Consider the following 20,518-nt stretch of genomic DNA (forward strand, 5'->3'; position numbering starts at 1 on the left):
GTTGTGTGCTGTTCTAGAGAAATTGAGACTACCCCATTAATTCTTATTTTTATAAAATCGCGCATTTTTTTTTTTGTCACAATTTAAGAAAAAATAAAATATAATAAAAAAATAATAAATATATATATATATATATATATATATATATATATATATATATATATATATATATATATATATATATATATATATATATATACACACACACATATATATATGTAATATATAAAGCTGAATCTGAACCGTCGCAGCTACAGCCACAAAATTTTGCACAGTCACACGTCTGGACCCCGAGAGCGTCATAGGCTATGTTGTGAGGTGAAATTTTAACCTCGCGCTTTCCAATTCACCAAACAATTTTGCCTCTATCTACATAATGGGGAAAAAATGAAAGGAAAAGTGTTGGAGGCAAATTAACAGCTGCCAGATGTGAACAAGGGGGACTTAAAGAATGAGAGCGATGGCGCCAAAGAGTATATACTGTACAGTTGCTAAGGTGGGGCCCCGACATGGGATAATCACCACACCACCACGGGGATATGAACACACACACAAAATGCGCCACACAATACCACGTGCTCGAACACATATACCACCCTCAGCGCACATTTCACCACACATACACCAACCTCGCCACATAAAAGTTGAAACACAAAAGTCGCCGCTCAAAACTCGCCACGCGCAAAACTCTCCACATGCAAAACTCGCCACACGTGCAAAACTCACCTCATGGAAAACTCGCCACACGCAAAACTTGCACACGCGGAAAAATTGCCACATGCACAAAAGTTGCAACACATGCAAAAGTTGCCTCACACAAAACTTGCACATACTCAAAAGGCACCACACATAAAACTCGCCACGCGCAAAACATGCTGCACACAACTTGATACACTAACCTGTCACATGCAACTCGACACACAAAAAGTTGCTACACGCATGTCGCCACACAAAACTCATCTCACAAAAGTCGCTACATGCATGTCGCCACACGCAACTCAACACACAACTTGACACACAAAACTCGCCCTAAAACACACACAAGTCTGGTATTATCCTTCAAAAATAAAAATCTGATTAATAAGCTGACAAACTACAAGAGCAATAAATGTACAATATAGGAATCCGGCAGCTGTCAGTCACATGACCAGTCTATTATGTGTATGTGTGAGCTAATATATACTGCCAGGGGGTGGGCTTACTGTTGGCTGGGGATTTATCAGGCTGCCAATTTAGCTTACAAATACTGAGGTAAAAATACTGACCAAATAACGTGTGAACGAGGTCTAATACAGGAGGAGATGACATACAGATATATACTATTTACAGGGGAGATGACACAGGTATATACTATATGCAGGAGGAGATGACACACAGATATATACTATATACAGGAGAGATGACACAGGTATATACTATATAGAGGAGGAGATAACATACAGGTACATACTACATACAGCAGGAGATGACATACAGTTATATACTATATACAGAAGAAGATGACACACAGGTATATACTATATACAGGAGCAGATTACCTACAGGTATATACTATATACAGGAGGAGATGACACACAGATATATACTATATATAGGTGAGATGACACACAGGTATATACTATATACAGGAGGAGATTACATACAGGTATATACTATATATAGGAGGAGATGACACAGGTATATACTATATACAGGGGAGATGACACACAGCAGGTATATACTATATACAGGGGAGATGACATACAGGTATATACTATATACAGGAGATGACATACAGGTGTATACTATATATAAGGGAGATGACAAACATGTATATACGGAGGTGAAAATGAGAGGTGTGAGGTGAAAATGAAAAGGTGTGAGTGCAAAATGAGAGGAGTGAGGGAAAATAGTGGAGTGATCGGAAAATGACAGATGTGAGGTCGAAATGACAAGTGTTAGGGGGGAATGAGAGGAGTGAGGGGGAAAATGAGAGGTGTGAGGGAGAAAATGAGAGATGTGAGGGGGAAAATGAAAGATGTGATGGGGAAAATGAGAGGCATGATGGGAAAATAAGAGAAGTGAGGTGCTATAACTAACCACAGATATTTACTATGCCCAGGCAACGCCAGGCTCTTCAGCTAGCTTAGATTTACAATCTCCATGCTTTTCTCATGGTCAACTTTATGTGGCCTGTTCAAGAGTTGGAACAGCCAAAAATCTGTTTGTCTTTGCACCTGAAGGAAAAACTAAGAATGGCTCAAAAGGCTCTCGAATAAGTAGTAGAAGATTACTTCACATTACTTGCCCAATTTAGTTAAATCTGTGTGGAATATCTCTGGTGTTGAAATATATGTTGTCAAATGCTTCTATTAGCTTAGTTTTTGCCTTTTAATAATTACATTTCTATCTATTTGTTTTGTGTTTTTTTTGTGCAGAATAAATTTTTGTTAACACATTCTATTTTGCTAACAGCAGTTATTACCCCGGGCGAAGCCGGGTAGAACAGCTAGTATATTATATATATATAGATATATATATACACATACATACACACATATATACACATATATATATACACACACACACACACACATACATAAATCTTACAATGTTCACACTGGCCACTGGGGCTAATAGATCTATACTTATTGTCCTTCGAGAAGTCTTTTCAGCAACCTCATCATTCATATGAGATGTCACAGCCCACCCTGTTCGCCCTCCTTTCACAATGACCTCTCCTCAAGATAACCAGATGCTTCAATAAAAATTAGTATCTGAATCAGTCTATTGCTGCTAATGTACAGTCATGGACAAAAATGTTGAGAATGAGACAAATATTAATTTTTCCAAAGTCTACTGCTTCATTTTTTCTAATGGCAATTTGCATATACTCCTGAATGTCAGAGTGATCAGCTTAACAGCAATTACTGTACTTGCAAAGTCAATATTTGCCCAGAAAATGTACTTTAACCCACAAAACACATTTCAACATCATTGCAGTCCTGTCTTAAAAGGAGCAGCTAACATCGTTTTAGTGATTGATCCATTAACACAGGTGTGGGTGTTGATGAGGACAGGGCTGGCGATCAATCAGTCATGATTAAGTAAAAATGACATCACTGGACACTTTAAAAGGAGGCTGGTGCTTGGTATCATTGTTTCTCTTCAGTTAACCATGGTTATCTCTAAAGAAACACGTGCAGCCATCATTGCACTGCACAAAAATGGCCTAACAGGGAAGAGTATCGCAGCTACAAAGATTGCACCTCAGTCAACAATCTATCGCATCATCAAGAACTTCAAGGAGAGAGCTTCCATTGTTGTCAAAAAGGCTCCAGGGCGCCCAAGAAAGACCAGCAAGCGCCAGGACCATATCTTAAAACTGTTTCAGCTGCGGGATCGGACTACCAGCAGTGCCGAGCTTGCTCAGGAATGGCAGCAGGCTGGTGTGAGTGCTTCTGCACGCACTGTGAGGCAGAGACTCTTTGAGCAAGGCCTGGTTTCAAGGAGGGCAGCAAAGAAGCCACTTCTCTCCAGAAAAAACATCAGGGACCGACTGATATTCTGCAAAAGGTACAGGGAGTGGACTGCTGAGGACTGGGGCAAAGTCATTTTCTCTGATGAATCCCCTTTTCGATTGTTTGGGACATCTGGAAAACAGCTTATTCGGAGAAGAAGAGGTGAGCGCTACCACCAGTCTTGTCTCATGCCAACTGTAAAGCATCCTGAAACCATTCATGTGTGGGGTTGCTTCTCAGCCAAGGGAATTGGCTCACTCACAGTCTTGCCTAAAAACACAGCCATGAATAAAGAATGGTACCAGAATGTCCTCCAAGAGCAACTTCTCCCAACCGTCCAAGAGCAGTTTGGCGCCCAACAATGCCTTTTCCAGCATGATGGAGCACCTTGCCATAAAGCAAAGGTGATAACTAAATGGCTCATGGAACAAAACAGAGATTTTGGGTCCATGGCCTGGAAACTCCCCAGATCTTAATCCCATTGAGAACTTGTGGTCAATCATCAAGAGACGGGTGGACAAACAAAAACCAACAAATTCTGGCAAAATGCAATCATTGATTATGCAAGAATGGACTGCTATCAGTCAGGATTTGGTCCAGAAGTTGATTGAGAGCATGCCAGGGAGAATTGCAGAGGTCTTGAAGAAGAAGGGTCAACCCTGCAAATATTGACTTGCTGCATTAACTCATTCTAACTGTCAATATAACCTATTGGTACTCATAATATGATTGCAATTATATTTCTGTATGTGATATAAACATCAGACAAACACTAATAAAAACCAGAGGGCAGCAGATCATGTGAAAATATAATTTTGGTGTCATTCTCAAAACTTTTGGCCATGACTGTACATGTGCATTTTCTGACCAAGCAGTCAGTACGAGGCAAAAATATCCCCAGGGGTCATATGTGTGAAATGCAAAATTACCATTTTTTTTTTTTTTTTTAATACAGATCATAAAAACAAAAGAAAACGCACATACATTTACTAAACACATTCCCTTTAACTGGACAGGCCTTTAAACTATGCTAACTCACCGTAACCTGTACTGCCCATGGAAGGCCTCCTCTTTGTATCCATGGATGAATCTCTCCTAGCTCCTTCTTCTGATCATCTGTAAAACGTGGCTGAAGCTTCTGCATAGATTTCAGTCTGTCACGATCCTTTTTCAGAACCACATCAATGTCCCTATTATTGAGAGACCAGAATATACACACATTGACACAAATGGCAGTTTTGTCCCAGGATGTTCACACTTTTTTTTTTTTTTTAATACAACTTGACAGCAAAGACCTCTCAAGGACAGCGAGCTCTAAACCAAAGAGGCCAAAGTGCACATCTAAACCACAATAGTAAGGCCATGTTCTCATGTCCAGTGCATACCTCCATTTTTTGGGGGAGATTTTTTTGGCATGACAGCAAATGAAAATAAAATGATCTACTAAAGGATTAAAAGAAAAAAAATAGGTCTTACAGCTAAAAACAGGGATTTTTGTGTACTCACCGTAAAATCCTTTTCTCCGAACCACACATTAGGGGACACAGGACCATGGGTGTTATGGGATCTTGACAAACTTGTTTAGAAGTTTGGGGTCTAGTATTTTCCCCAAACTAACCTTTCATTTTACGGAACCGGGATAATGACGCCATCAAGGCGCAAAGAGTCTATGGCTCGGGAAAGAGCCTTTCCCCTTGCCCCTGCTGCTGGAAGTCAGGAAGGAAAGAAACGAGCCAGGGGACATGAAGAAAAATCGATTTTGTATCCGGAAGACACCAGGTCTCTGATTCATTCATCGTGAACGACTGAGAGCCAGACCTGGTGAAAAAGAAGTAGGTGACCACCTACCCTGCTGGTGTCGACTGGGTAACCCCATGAGTCATTGGACGGAAAATCTGTGGGACCTAGATCCCTTAGATCCAGACTGTTTGGGCCAGGACTTCCATTGCTGATTGGACCTAAAGCATGCCTGGGGTCCTCTGTTCGTGCGAGGAGAGCATCCTGATCCTGAAGAGATAGTGTTAGTGGACCAACCCTGATTGGCGCGAAAGGATCGGAAACTGATTTATTGTTGACGCCAAAAAGGACGCCTAAGCCTCTACTGGGGAAGAAATTTGCTCTTTCCTCCCGTAGCATCCAAGATAAGCTGATCCAGCTTCTCTCCAAACACCCGATATGGTAAGTAAGAGATGTCAGAGACTTCTTTGACACAGAATCCGCCTTCCATTCTCTGAGCCATAAAGATCTTCTGATCGTGATGACATTTGCCGCCGATAGAGCCGCACAGTTGGCCGCATCCAAAGAAGCATGTACCAGGTAATCTCCTTCCTGAGAAATTTGGCTAGCCAGCGGCGCTGCCTCCAGAAGATTACTGCTCTGAATGGAATTAGTCAAGGTCTCCGACCAGGAAACCATTGCTTTAGCTACTCACGCTGCAGTGAAGGAAGGATATAGAGCCACACCTGAGACGTCGAAGACAGATCGAGCCAAATTTTCTATCTGGCGGTCTGTGGGATTTTTAATAAATGATCTGTCCGGCAGGGATAGAAGGGTTTTGGATGCCAGGCGAGAGACTGGTGGGTCTACTACAGGAGAATTGGCCCAATCTTTTCTCAGATCAGCTGAGAAAGGGTACTTCGCCTCAAGCGGTTTTTGTCCTGTAAAGCGCTTATCCCGTCGCTCCCTGTGCCGACTAACTATATCCCGAAACGTTGGGTGAATGTTCTATAAGGACGCCTAGCTTTTTTGAAGCACACAGCGTGATCCGGCACAGAGCCGGAGTCTTCATCAACCTTCAGAGTTTGGTTGACTGCCTCAATCAGAGAATCAACCGTCTTCTGAAAGTCTGGCAAATCCGGATCTAAGGAGACGTCCGAAACGAAGAACGAGAAACAGAGCTCACGGACACCATGGTACGTGATTGTATGGGAGACGTACTACGTATCAGTTTCCTGGAGGCTTGTACATTTCTAGATTGTGTGCGGCCCCTGCTAGCCGACTGTTCGCAGGTAGGGGACGGTCCCTCTGCGTCAGACGTGCGAATGTCACGATTCCACGAAGGAACACTGAAGGATTCAAGCGCTTTGGCTAGAGAAGTCATAAGTTAATCAGGGTTCTCAGAGGATAGGATACTGAAAGGGAGAGAGAGAATGGCAGCGCTCCTTACCCAGGTCTTGTGTACCAGCCACGAGAATCACACTCTGTGTCGCAATCCGGGCAAGCAGGAGGCTTCCTGAGCATCCGGAGGCCCTGTCAGCTTGCGACAGGGTGTAGGAAGATGGCCGACGAGATTTCATGGGCGCCTCTTGTTCAGAACGAAAAGCGACGTAAAAGTGGGCGGGGCCGCTGGAACGCATCATAGCTTCGGCTGTACAAGGCCAAAGCCGGGGACTAAATTTATGCCCAAAAAACGCCCCCCTGCCAGGAAAAGTCTGCTGCCTGTGCCCGGACTGCTCAGAGCCCTCCCTTCTCAGCGCTTACACGGAGAGGCTGGGGATGTCCATTGGATGATGCTGCAGGTACCTTTGCTACAGTGCAGGTATCTCCATTGTGCTGCTGTCGCTGGTGATTTTTTGGACGGTGCAGGGAAAAGGTTAAAAACCCTCAATCCACTCTCCCTTTCATAGGGAGATGGAGAGGAACCGTCAGCCTCCTTGCTTCATCCGCTAGACAGTGGTGGAGCAGTGGGGGCTGCACGGACGCCAAAACAGAGGGTGCCTCTGTGCATCCAAGGGGTTCAATCTTGGTGGACAGGGCTGGTTGTCCGGCATTAGGCCTGGCTGCAGAAGAGGATACATGGAGGAAACACTCCATGTGCTCGTCTGTTGATGGTGCGGGGAGATCGGTGCCCTTTAAGGGACCTGTCGCCCCTAAAAATCAGCCCAGGCATGGCATCCCATGTTGCAGGAGAGGATACGTGGAGGCAACACTCCACACGCTCGCCGGTTGTTGGTTCGGAGCCTTGAAAGGTTCCGTCGCCCCTTCGTCCAGGTAAAATTTCTTAAGAATTAAAAATGAAAATAAAAAAGTTTTTGGTCTAAATAGCAGACTCATGTGCCTCCTACGGACACTAAGCAAGAAATGGTTCTCTAGGAGCCAGCAGGAGGGCGTATACTGCAGAGGAGGAGAGAACTTTCTTTGTATTCACTTAGTGTCAGCCTCCTAGTGGCAGCAGCGGGTCTGTGTCCCCCAATGAGGCAAAGGAGAAAACACATTGGAGCTAAATTGTAGTCAAATGGATAAAATCAAAATGTAGTTTCCATAATTTACCAGTCCAGCCAATCCATTGTTTTACACTAAGGTCTGTGGAAAACAGATCATAAAAGATGCTCATCTGTTAGGTCATTTATCATTGGATCAGTTTTTGTTTTTTTAGCACTGCACATGTCCAGAACAGTGGCGGTGTACAGATACCCCACTAGTAAAAACTGATCTGTTACAAAAGGAAAAAAGATTGATGCTAAACGTAAACCACAGTGCATGTGCTTTTGATCTGTTTTTTATTCAGTTTATTTTTTCATCCTGAATCCATTGCAAACGTAAGACAACTGGACATGTGAACAGAGCCTTATGCTCCATGACCTACACTGCTAGAGATAATTGCAGTGAAATGTGTAGAGAACGTGATGGCGGCTCCAGTCTACGTGACCGGCTGCACATTGGGAAATATATAACTATTCTATACATTTCCACCAGTTCGCCTAAGTTTACCGTATAGGGATTTGGTAGGTCATCATAACATCTTCATCTGCATTGGCCATGAGAAGCCACATGGGATCTTGCAGGACATACTTCATAACAGACTCGCCCTTGCCAGATGTCAAACCCTTTGCTTTCTGATTGTTCTCTGAAGAATCAATGCTTCCAAAATACTTGCTGCTGTGACTGGTCTGGCTACTTCCTGCAAGCAAAAGAGGCAAGTTGGAGCATCATAATTAATAAATACTTAACTAAATATTGCATTTGTCTGGCAAAATGGTGACATCAGGTCAAGTGATTTCCCTACTAAAGTTATGGACCCACCTGTTTGACTGCCAGATGCACCATTCGCATTGGATCCCGAGTTCAGCGATTCTGAAGATGAACCCGAGCACGTCCCAGAGCATGCGTCTTCTTGGAGAAGTATATCCATTAGGTCACTGCCCGTAGACAGAGCATCACTAGTGTGTCCATCTGGGAGAAATGTCTGTGCCGCAGGCTGAAGGGTTAGAAAAAGAAAAATGAAGGATATGAGTCTTTGATCTGGAAATCTAAAGTCTGCTCTGTATAAATGTGCTGCAATTGTGTTGTAAGTACCAAGTCTAGATCTTCACAGGGCAGCGGCATAAATGTCCTGTTCACAGCACCTCCGACACCGGCGCACCCCTCTGAGCGATCAGCCTTTTGAGACTCTTCCAACTGCAGCAAATTGAGCTGTAGAGGAGAGCTGCAGCGAGACTGGAAAAGAGGGGGAGATGGAGGATGTCGTGGAGTGGATGAGCAAGAAATCCCTTCCGTCATCTTTGGTTCACTTGGAAGGGCTGGACATGAAAAAGGCTGCAATAGGCAATGGCTCTGTACGGGCTGAGGTGCACAGGATGGTTGAGGGACAGGGAAGCCATGATGTGCAGGAGTGAATACAGGTTGGGGGACAGGGACGTTGGGAGTTGATGGTGGAAATGTTGCTTGTGGTGTATAAAATGGCAGAGGTACTGGAAATGGATGCGAGGGCGGCGCCCCAGGATAAGCATTGGGCAGCAGACTAGGTGGGTACATGTAATTTGGCAGCACAAGAGCTACCATGGGTGAAAGCAATGGAGCAGGACAAGGAGGCATATTGGATGAAGTTCCATTAGGCATTGGAATGCCATTATCGTTTGGCACTGGGATCTGAGGAGAAGGAAAAACTGGCAAAGGATAAGCAGGCAACACTGGATAAGGTAGGGAAGGACAACCAGCATAGGACGTGTCCGACTGAGACCAAGCTGTAGCATTGAGCCCTTGGAGAGGGCAGCGATGGGCCTGGGGGACACCAGAACTGCTGCTGCCCCAGGATTCTGGCCGCACACGCTTCACTTTAGGCTTTCGTGTCTTTCCACCTCTTCTTCCAGCAATAGCTGCTCCATGTGGAGCACGAGACCTCAGGACTTTAAGGGAAAGGAAAACATTTATTAATCTCTCTCCCCTTCATATAGCAAAAGAAAGAAAAAAAAAAAGATAGGACGCTCACAGATCTACTTATCCACAAGCATGTGCCTCAGAAACGTCATCTCACTTTTAGGACTCACCTCCTGGCTTCTCATGCATGTAGGTGTTGCACCGAGTCTGGAAGGCACTAAGCCGCTTTACATCCATGAAACCACTGAGAAAATCACTCTCCTCCTTCTGCGTGTGAGCTACAAGCACTTCTTTAGTTAGCCCAAGCGGTTTATAAGGCTCCTTTTCGGTGTTACCCGGTGGAATTGGTGGGGCGTCGGAATGTGACTGCCCGTCCTCCAATTCTATCCAGAATCAAGAGCAGATACGTTAGAAAATGTGAATCATGTAGTGAGAAAACAGCTCGGTCCGATAACTTTATAGAAATGCTCAGCCAATCTGTTCATTGAAATCCCCGGTGTTATTTTGTAGGAGTCCAGTGGGTGGTTCAATCTAGAGATAGATGTCAATCACTGGACAGGACCGCCCACTGGACTCATCTATACGCACATCAGGGATTTCAATGATCAAAATGCAGGTTTTACTGAAACCTCTCATAACAAAACGTACATCAATCTAATCATGACCTACTGCTCTAGGACATCCTGCCTGCAGATCGGATACAATTTCCAACATGACAGGTTCCATTTAAGTAACAACCGATGTTATTTTTAATACCGGCACGTTGGTGGCGAGCAGAGGTGAAGCCGGAAAACCCCTTTAACCAGTAAGCATATTAGACTCGGGATCGGGTTTCCATTCGCCCCTCCGGTATTTATGACGGTAAGAGACGCCAGCTCTCCTCCAGTCTGTACAAGAAAACACTTGCATGAGATGACATTGTGAATCCTAGCAGTGTTGTGGCTCCTTTCTTTTCTGAATCCGTGCGGTACTCTTTCCCTGGAATTTCTTCTAGAAATGTATGATAGAACCAACAGCTGGGCGATACTATTCCCCCTTGTCAAAAACTAGCTACATACAGGCGTCAGTATAGTTTTCACAAAATTCCAGGAAGAATAAAAAAAGAGAAAGTCACTAATGGAGAATTCACCCAAGAGAGGTTCCGGAATGGTCACATTATACAGAATGTACAGTTATACAGCAGCCACAGGCAGGAAACTGTCCTGCAACCTTCTGCACAAAACAGGTCACCCAGGAATTGTGCTAATTTTATGGATTACATAGTATGAGCCTTAGGGTAGGGTCAATTTATTGCCATCTGAGAAAAGAGGTCTGATACATTTGGACAGTTTTTCTCGGATGTGGAGAAACAAAAATAAGAAACTAACTTTTCTCCACTTTCGCTATTCTGTCAGTCTGTGAAAACTGGACCGCACTACATGTTATCCGAGTGCGGTCTGATTTTTTTCATGGACCCATAGACTAAACATTCACAATTTTGATCCGAGACTCAAATAAAAAAATTGGACATGTGCACAGTCCCTTAGAATATCATAGGTATGAGTGCTATCTGTGAATAACACGGATAGCACTCGTACGAGAAAATCAGCCCTTATATTAAGAAAACTATTTTTGTCAATTATCACATATTTGTTGACATATTCAAGATCAAATACCACAAATCCTTAATCACTTGTGTCCATAACTGCTGCTAAGACATGCTCCCGCTTTTTTTATATACCTGCTTCTGGTTGCAGTTTTTTGTCTCCCACGTGCACGATGGTGCTGTTGTAGCTGCAGTGGCTGGTCAGTGATACCACGCTCTCCGCCTTGGCTGCCATTAAAAGCGGTGTGATTGCAGTACCATGAACAGGCAAGGATGCAAGTGACGGACGAGGCAAAGAGCTTGGAACAGGCTGGGATCCAGTAATGGTAGCGGAGAGCACAACTGGTTGTCGGCCATGTGTAATGCCTGGCACGCCAGAAATGGGATTGATTGTAGGACCTGCACCACAATCCGACATTGTCTGAGGGTTCTGAATAGGGTTCTGAGGAAATGGTGGCAATTTGGGCGCCATTCCTGATAGACGCCGGTCATCTGGAGAATGAAACGTAAGGTTAAAGCTAAACTCAATTCTGTACTATTTACAAGGATCACAGATAAAACAAATAGCTAACAAGGCGCCCCACCTTTATCGAAGTGTTTATGGGAACAAGCACGCTTACTTTCTATTGCTCCACATGTAACAGGGTGTAAAGTTGGGAGATAAGAGCCATTGTTGGCCGATCTTACCTTTCTGCATTTGGATTTGGTTGCCGGATGCAGAAGATGTAGTGTTCTCCAGCGACACAAGGTCACGTTTATCAGACATTAAAACACTACAGCTCTCAAGGTACCTAAACCGACAAAATAAGATAAAATGCAATAATCATGTTCTTCCTACAAGCACATTCATGCAACAATTGGGCCGGTGTCACAAATCAGAATTCCATAGTCTGAACACAGACCATGATGTCCGGATGGGCCTGACCTAAACTCGCCAGCCTTGTCTATGCTTAGGAGGCTGTTAAGTCTGAGTCAGGAAATCCGCAGCCGGTCTGAATATTGGGGTCCGTACTATTATACATGGATGTGAGAAGTCAGCCTTAGAGATATGGAAATGGCGCTGCCAACAATCCTTCCTCTACTCTAACTACATTCATCTGAGGAGGCATAAGTAAAAAGTAAACCAAGGGAATCATGGAGACACGCTGTTCGACGATTCCACCTCAAAGGCTGCAAGCAATATATTCCTAAGAACCAGCCAGTCACACATCAAAGATAAGAGCACCTTCCTAGATGTCCGTCCATACCATGTAATATCTCGGCCAACATTGTTTTGTTAAGAAGTAAACTTCTATAGAACAACGTAACCTACTTTCCAGCAGGCATCTGGATAACCCCAACAACCCACTGACTTCAACAGGAGAGTTGTGGCCAAGCTCTGTGCGGGGAAATGAAAAAGGAGCCAAGCCATCATCTTCATCTACAGCCAGTACTGTTCTGTGTGATCTGACCCTGGACTGATAATAAAGATGTTAAAGAACTTGTCCTCTAACGAGGTGACTGCTTTCACAGGTTTCGATTCCTGAACATGGAGGACACCATGATGGTAAAGCTCTGTAATTCCTACACTCACTCATGTTACATAGCATTCAGGGGTTTCACACAAGGTGACATCCAGAACATTTACTTCTAACCATATCTTCATTTATAAGCTTGCTCTCACCTGATCACACTGTCCAGACAGTTTATTTGTTGGTACGAGTAGGGGGGCTGCTTTGCTGGAAGCTGCTCGCTCTGCGGGGGGCAAGCAGCCATGCCTGAACCTTCACTACTGATATCTTTACTGCCACCATTCCCAACATGGCTGGAACCTGAGAGAAAAGCCACAATGATGAGGCATGCAAGGAGCACTAAATCATGGGCAGTACAGCTTGCAGCATGGCCTAGTTGCAGGTAGACTGTCCAGTCATCTTCCAATTCTCACAGTATTTCATGTCCATTGTTGCACATCTCAAAAAAGTCTCAAATGCATCAAGGCTAAATGAAATAAAACAGCTCGTGTTTTCGAATATATAGTCACCATTAGAAAACCATGGCTGCTTGTTACCTGAAACAGCGCCACTCTTGTCCAAGGGCTTGGTGTGGTACTGCAGTTAATACTCATTTCGGTAAATAGAGCTGATCTGGGTTAGTTCATGCATCCTACAGTATATACAAGATTGGTACTTGTAGAAAGCAGCCATATGACCTCTCATATTACATCTTTACCAGGTAGAAAATGGTGCAATGGTCTTAAACATACGAACAGATAAAATGGTGGTATATAAAAGGTGTATTCCCCTTGCTGACATTAAGGGCATAGCCACATAATACATATGATATGTAGCAGGTGCTACATGCGGACTTTAATGTGGATAAGCCATAGATGTCCGGAAAAAAAAATCTAAAAAACACTGGTACGTGCAGGCTCGCTCTAATTTTTAGTTGTCAGTGACCCAGTGGGTGTAGACTAGATGTAAGATGTCTCCTATATTCAGCACACACAGAGACATGTGGAATTCCTGCTCTTTTTTCTCGATGGCGCATAGACAGAAGCCGCAGAGGCATACAAGACAGTGCGCAGCAGTAATGAGCAGTGTGGCTCTGAATCCAGCACTGGACAGAGATAAAACAGTTGCTTGAAACTGCTGTTCAATCTGGCTGTCTGCCTGTTGTGTCAGTGTGCAGAGTGCGCCTCTCTTAACCATATAGTTTAATATGCTGTATAAACCGACACCATATTACGTTGGCAGTCTGTTTTGCTTTAAAGGGATCCGTTTATGTCTCTAAACGCTATTAACTTACAGATGAAGGGTTAATCTGAAGGTAAATAGAGTTCCAATGCTATTGTAACCTTACTGAAAGCGTGGCTATAAGGAAAATGACCTTTCTTCCTCCTCGTAGCCACCAGTCACAGATGCATGCTGGAGTGGACACAGTCACCGCTCACAGTAATGTGATTGGCGTCTAAGCACGGCCCAGGACTCCTATTGAGATCTCGCTCTGCAGCGCAGGTCACTGACTGAAAGCTGGTGACTCTCATAAGGAATAAAGTTAATTTTCTCCCAGTAGCTGCGTTTTCAGTAAGGTTCCATGTTTCTTATATTCACCTATAATATTGATTTATGTAAAGTTTGGTGAAACATCAGTGACAATTTAAAGGGAACCTGTGAGGTCAGACCACTCTTCATACCGTTATGAAGGTGCCCGGCCGCAGTGCTGAAAGTGTGTTACCCGGGAGAAAATGAACTATTTCTCCCTGGAGCGGCTGGCTATCAGTCATGCAGACGTGCCTGGAGTGATTACAGTCACCGCTCACTATACTGTAAGCACGCTCCAGCACTGAACGACAGCCGGATCCGTACTGGTCCACTGCAGAGGAATCTGTCAGTCAGTGCTGCGAGTGGTGACTAACTGCTACAGGCACACCTGCATGGGAGATGGCCGGTGGCTCCCAAGAGAAATAACAGTAAAATTTTCTCCCCAATGCCGCACTTTCACTACTGCGGCTGGGAACCTTCATAGCGCTATTAACCCATATACTGTTATTCTGCACTTTAACCATTTTATTTTTTCCTGACAGTTCCCTTTAAGAAAACAAATTAGGAGGACCGCCAAGTCACACGCTAGTTCATATCCTACCTGCTTCAGGGCTGCCCTCCCCACTCTGGGGACCTGTACTCTGCGGACTGATACAGCAGGGGTCTTTTGATCTTTGACCTGGATGTGTACCCTGCAAGAACAATTGAAAGACTTATTTAAAGCACGTCTTATACTTAATATAATCCACAGCTGTAGGAAAGAATCAGAATAAATCAAAACAGTCTACAGAGACAATGCTATTCTCCATCGTTATCAGTTAGAACCAACAAAACAAAAAAAATTCGACCTGATGAAGGACTTGTTCCAAAACGTGCGTCGGGGTGTGCGCTACACTTGAACTGGGGACCACGATCAGGTAACCATTGCTGCTCATCCACATTCCCTCTCCCTACACAAATCTTTCTGAATACTCTGGAGAGGCCTCATATGATGCACAACCATCTACCTTATACTGAAATATTGCCACCCTTATATAACATATATGATAGTATTACCAAGATTACTGTGTTTATGTATAGCAGTTACTACTTCTGTTACCTTACATCTTTTCTGTGGTCCCCCTTAAAATAATCTTTATACCTCTATGTATATTCTTGTTTTTATCACATTTTCATATTGGATTACTATTTTTATTCGTGTGGGCTCTGTGATGCATACAGTGCCAACCATTGCCACCCATTGTTTCAATAAAGGCGATATATATTATAATATTCTGCCCCATATTTATTCTTTTGATCCATGTTCAGTGTTCTTCTTTTGGTTTTCACTGTTATCAGTTAGAGCAGAAGTTGGGTACGTGTCACACTCAAGTTTTGCCAATACACAAATTGATTAATTATCTTTCGTCAAATTGATTCCCCCAATGTTCTGTGCTGCGGCAAATTGGATGATCGATTCCCTCATCTCTATTAATAACAGTGTGGCTCTTGCTGTATATGCACTACATTTCTTTCCCCGAGTCCCATTATTTATGACTGTACTGTATGTTATATACATGAATTACATGTCATGGCTGAAAAGGGAGCTAAAAAAAAAGGGGATGATAAAAGTGCTACTGATGAAAACTTTTTTTTTTTTTGCTGCACTCAGCAGTGCTTTTATCATCGACTTTTTTAGTTAAATTTTTTTTTTAACATTTATCTAATACAGTACATGGTGGTTCCTGGACTGGACCATCATCTGGGGCAGCTGAAGCCGATTCCTGGTGGTGCACATCCCTCCAAGATATATGCCCATATGCCCTTCAGTCAGCCCCCACCATCTCCAACTGATATTCGTGCACTATGGAGCATCCGGCTATTTTATGTCATTATAGGATAATATGCATTACTGTGGTCAGGCTAACTGGACGTAGATCTCATACATTCCATGCTGCAGTCACACGGCGGATACAGTACTGATCAGAGTCAGATGCAGCCCACACTCCATGAAACGCTATAATTTTCCCTTAAATAGCACACCCCACTCGTGGTGACGCACGGAGCCTGTGCCGTACTTCCAAAACATATCGGCATGCTCCGGGTTTGATGCACATTCAGACAGGAGGGTCACTCACTATTCTATACATGGATTATACACCATGCTGTCACTGGGGATCAGCTCCCTGCCCACACAAGACGAGTGGGAAGGAATCATGGAATACAAGTACAAGTACAGGGAGGAGGCTGGAGCAAGACTGAAAAATAAGCGGTCCTGCACGGTCACAGATCGCCCCCCGGAATAAATGAGCAGGGTTATTACACTGGTTGGCATCCTGATGAGATCAGAGGTTAGGAGTATCGGCTGACCAGAAAACCAGGGATGTCTATACTTATGCATGAAGATTGGATTCGCAAGTAAAGGTTTAAAAGCAAGAAAAGAGTCAATAAATTAGTGGAATAAATAGAGACTGCATCGATCAGGCCACGTACACGTTTCTCTTTAATGTCCTCGCTGAGATTCCCGTTACTGTCACTAGATGAACCTCCACTCATTGGGGTTTCGTGGGAACCATTGCTGCCCAAACTCCCATATCCACTGGAGCCGCTGTTGTGGACAGGCTGGAGGAGACAAATAATATGCATTAATCTGGATTATATTTATATATGTGGAGACGCTCATACTTAACATAGGAAATATCACAAGTCAAAAATTCCAGGATGGTCCTATCTAGTATTGAAACCTCACATTGTGTCAGCTGATCTCAATGTAGATAAGGACAGAGGGCATAGATAAGAGCATTTCATCTATATAGCTTCCCATGGGTAGATGTCTGAACAGTCAGGCCAGTGTCCTGCACCGACATGGTAAGGTTTTAATACTAGAGACAGGATAGGACCATCTCAGTTGGGTACGCCTTGTCGTGGTGGGATGGCTTTTACACTTTTTTTGTTATCAAAATAGTATTACCCAAGTACCGTTATTTACATGTGCTATTATTATTTACTTATTACAGAGTATATGCTCATTTCATTTTTTTCTTGGATTTTGTCTGTGAAATCGTCACATTGTGAACGTGATCCTACACACTGCATGTATACCAACTTATGCTCCAGCTCATTTCTTTGGTTTTAACGTCTATTAGGTGTGGACTGGCAACCATTTTCAGGAAATCAAATTTCCACTGCACATAGGTCGTCAGTTCTCAGATGTGATTTACATACAATTATATGCTCGGAAAAAAAATTCAATTCCTTGTATTAAAGTAGAAGCTACTGTTCACATCTTGTTTAGAGCCTCCCAACATATGCCTGAGATGAATACGTGGATGATACCATTCTCCACCTCTTAGAACAGAGGACATCTCCGGACACTGGAGCCCTTGGTAGAGGTGCCAATGAGAAACCTGGAGTTAGAAGATGAGAGGAAGGTGGACTGGATACCTGCATGTGCCTTGTGACATCTACCTCCTGGTAGCCAGAGCTCCCAGTCTACTATGATATTCAATATCTTTTTTTTTCGTTGTGTACTGACATTTATAGGCCAGGTGGAGGACAAAACGAAACTGGTTGGGCCCGTTTCTGGCAATAGCGTAGAAGCTAAACTGGGCAAAACATGATGTGAACAGTGCCATATGGATATCTTCCTTTGCTGTCCCTGAGGTTTTAGCTCACTAGAGATTTAGAATTTTGACTTTGGGTTTGGATTCTGCAATGAGCGTGCCTGTCCGCGATTCATGGTGGCCATGGCTTGGGCAGCATAAATGGCCGGACAGGTTCCCTTACATTTCAGAAGGCTTCTCCCTGCATTATTATAGTTAGATCTCAATAACCAGGACGGCAAAACAGATCTTGATCAATCAGAAGTCAGTCATGCGGCTTACAAGTCCAACCTGCATGAGAAGTTGATGTATTTGCTCGGTGAGCTCCTGGACATCTGGCTGCAGTGACCGATCTGCTGGACATATGGGTGCTGTGAAGAGGTCTTCATTAACAGGACCCCTATTATAAGACAGACACATGAGCCACGTTACAGAGCAGATCACATTATTACATGGTATAACAGAGAACTACAAGCCGCACTCACATCCTCACTTTGTGCCTGCCGATGATGAAAGACACTTTTCGACTCCAGGGGTTGATGAAGCTAGACCAGCTGGTATCTATAGTGATGTACTCTCCATTCCTAGCACAAAACCGGATTGGAGAAAAGTCGAATGGCTGTCCTCCATACTGCAGGACTAAGGAGAAGAACAGATGCATATGTAGGTGGCTCTTCTATACGTATTCTGCTGGCGTCAGTACCGACTAGCTGATAAAGGAACATACGCCATCACTTTAAAGGGATTGGCGCAGAACTGTTTATCACAGGATAGGTAAAATAATAAATAATCACAGAGGACCCCCTATCAATTACAAGAGTGGGGGCCTGCTGTGTGCTGCTTTTCTGTCACTGCCATATCCATTCATTAGATCGATGATGCACATAAGTGACCACTGCTCTTTATAAATGAAAGACATCGGACCCCATTCCCATGACTGGTAGGATCTCAGTTGCAGGACCCCCAGAGAGCATACATTTATCATGCATTGTCTGTTGAGCAATTTAAAGGAGGGACAGTATTTTTCATCTCCAGACAGTCTCCACTATACGACCTGTTATGGTACAGACAAGGGTTTAATACTTAGATATGGAGGACGGGTCATCAATATTAGATCAGTGAAGGTTTGATATCCAGCACCGCCACCCATCAGATGTCTGCAGATTCAGCATCGATGAAAACAGCGTACGGAGCAAAACACCATTGTTCTTTCTTGCTGTGTAAAGTGATGGACCCCAACCAATGTCAAGCTTCATTCACAATTAGATAGGGTACACGTCACTCCGCATTAATCTCAGAGAAAGGTGCTCAGAAAGGATACCACTCTTTAATCTCATGAATTTCAAACCTGGCGCTTTTTGATATAGACTGTCTTTATTCAAGTAAAGCAATCCCAGTAAGTTCATATGATGTTTCGGTCTTACATTCAGACCTTCCTCAGACAGATTGCTGTGAGATTCATGCAGAATATAGGCAGCGCAAGGTAATGGGAATGTTCACTGTGGAAAGCGCTGCAAGGTGGCTCAGTGGTTAGCACTGCAGCGCTGGAGTCCTGGGATCAAATCCCACCAAGGACAACATCTGCAAGGTTTGTATGTTCTCTCTGTGTTTGCGTGGGTTTCTACGAGTCCTGACCTAAATCCTATTGCGCATCTTTGGAAAGAGCTGAAACATGCCGTCTGGAAAAGGCAACCTTCAAACATGAGACAACTGGAGGCAGTTTGCTCTTGAGGAGTGGGCCACAATACCTGTCTAGAGGTGCAGGAGTCTCCTTGACAGTTACAGGAATCGTTTGATTGCAGTGATTGCCTCAAAAGGTTGTGCAACAAAATATTAAGTTAAGGGTACCATCATTTCTGTCCAGGCATATTTCATGAGTTATAATTTTTTTTAAATTCTGTGGAAGCATGGTTGAAACGCAATGTCTGACTTTCATTTGTTCATTTTCATAAATTTTTTATTTATTACTACCCACTGTGGGTTTTTCTGTCGTGAAACGAGGAGTACCAAAAAATGTGAATGGTGTGTGTATGTATAAGTATATATATATATATATATATATATATATATATATATATATATATATATATATATATATATATATATATATATATATATATATATGTACATACATACATACACACACATATATGCATATATATACACACACACATCTATATATAAGCACTAGAGATAGGTGAAACTACATTGCATTTGCTAACAGACGAGAAGGGAGGGTGAATATAGATCTGGAGTGGCGCTGAATCAATGCTAGGACTTAGAAACGGACATTATGTATACGTACTCTTTTTGTGCACCGCTAGCATGAGGGGTCGATCGCTGGGATGCAGATGCAGAATGATGGGAGTGCCAATGAGGTCTTGAGGCAAGTAACCTAACAGGGGCACGGCTCTGAGGGGAGAAAATTTGAAAAAGGGGGATAAGAAGAAGAAAAAACAGATCTGTCTGTTCTGGCAGGCTTCTTACAGTCTACTCGCCTCTCATCGACATCCTGGAACAGACAGCCCGGTGTGTGCGTGGTAGTGAAGATGCGTTTATCTGCAGGGATCCGAGGAGCTAAAAGAAGAAACAAAAAAGGAACACAATTTCCTCATCTTCAACAATGCACCTGACTCCGCACAGGGTGCAGTCACCTATTGCTGTTAATGGCCTCAGTGCAACACGTAATTTGTTTCCTAACCCAATTTTTTTTTTCCTCCAATATCTGAGAGAAGA

At 43.5% G+C, this 20,518-nt stretch overlaps 1 protein-coding gene across 5 annotated transcripts in view; it reads right to left on the minus strand.

Annotated features, from left to right (window-relative positions):
• The window catches only part of LOC143808448 (period circadian protein homolog 2-like), a 114,412-nt gene that overhangs the window by 18,690 nt on the left and 75,204 nt on the right, over positions 1 to 20,518 (minus strand). For 4 of the 5 annotated variants that reach the window (XM_077291131.1, XM_077291127.1, XM_077291126.1 and 1 more), the window contains 14 exons: positions 20,281 to 20,359; positions 20,088 to 20,194; positions 18,268 to 18,421; positions 18,065 to 18,182; positions 16,674 to 16,802; positions 14,803 to 14,893; positions 12,845 to 12,992; positions 11,869 to 11,972; positions 11,317 to 11,673; positions 9,767 to 9,979; positions 8,796 to 9,625; positions 8,523 to 8,697; positions 8,211 to 8,400; positions 4,540 to 4,690 (listed from right to left, as the gene is read on the minus strand). In XM_077291131.1, the coding sequence (XP_077147246.1) occupies positions 4,540 to 4,690; positions 8,211 to 8,400; positions 8,523 to 8,697; positions 8,796 to 9,625; positions 9,767 to 9,979; positions 11,317 to 11,673; positions 11,869 to 11,972; positions 12,845 to 12,992; positions 14,803 to 14,893; positions 16,674 to 16,802; positions 18,065 to 18,182; positions 18,268 to 18,421; positions 20,088 to 20,194; positions 20,281 to 20,359 (2,846 nt within the window). The remainder of the gene's footprint in view (positions 1 to 4,539; positions 4,691 to 8,210; positions 8,401 to 8,522; positions 8,698 to 8,795; positions 9,626 to 9,766; positions 9,980 to 11,316; positions 11,674 to 11,868; positions 11,973 to 12,844; positions 12,993 to 14,802; positions 14,894 to 16,673; positions 16,803 to 18,064; positions 18,183 to 18,267; positions 18,422 to 20,087; positions 20,195 to 20,280; positions 20,360 to 20,518) is intronic. The other variant, XM_077291129.1, reaches the window with a different exon arrangement.

Source organism: Ranitomeya variabilis, chromosome 2, assembly GCF_051348905.1.
Source record: "Ranitomeya variabilis isolate aRanVar5 chromosome 2, aRanVar5.hap1, whole genome shotgun sequence".
NCBI lineage: Eukaryota > Metazoa > Chordata > Amphibia > Anura > Dendrobatidae > Ranitomeya > Ranitomeya variabilis.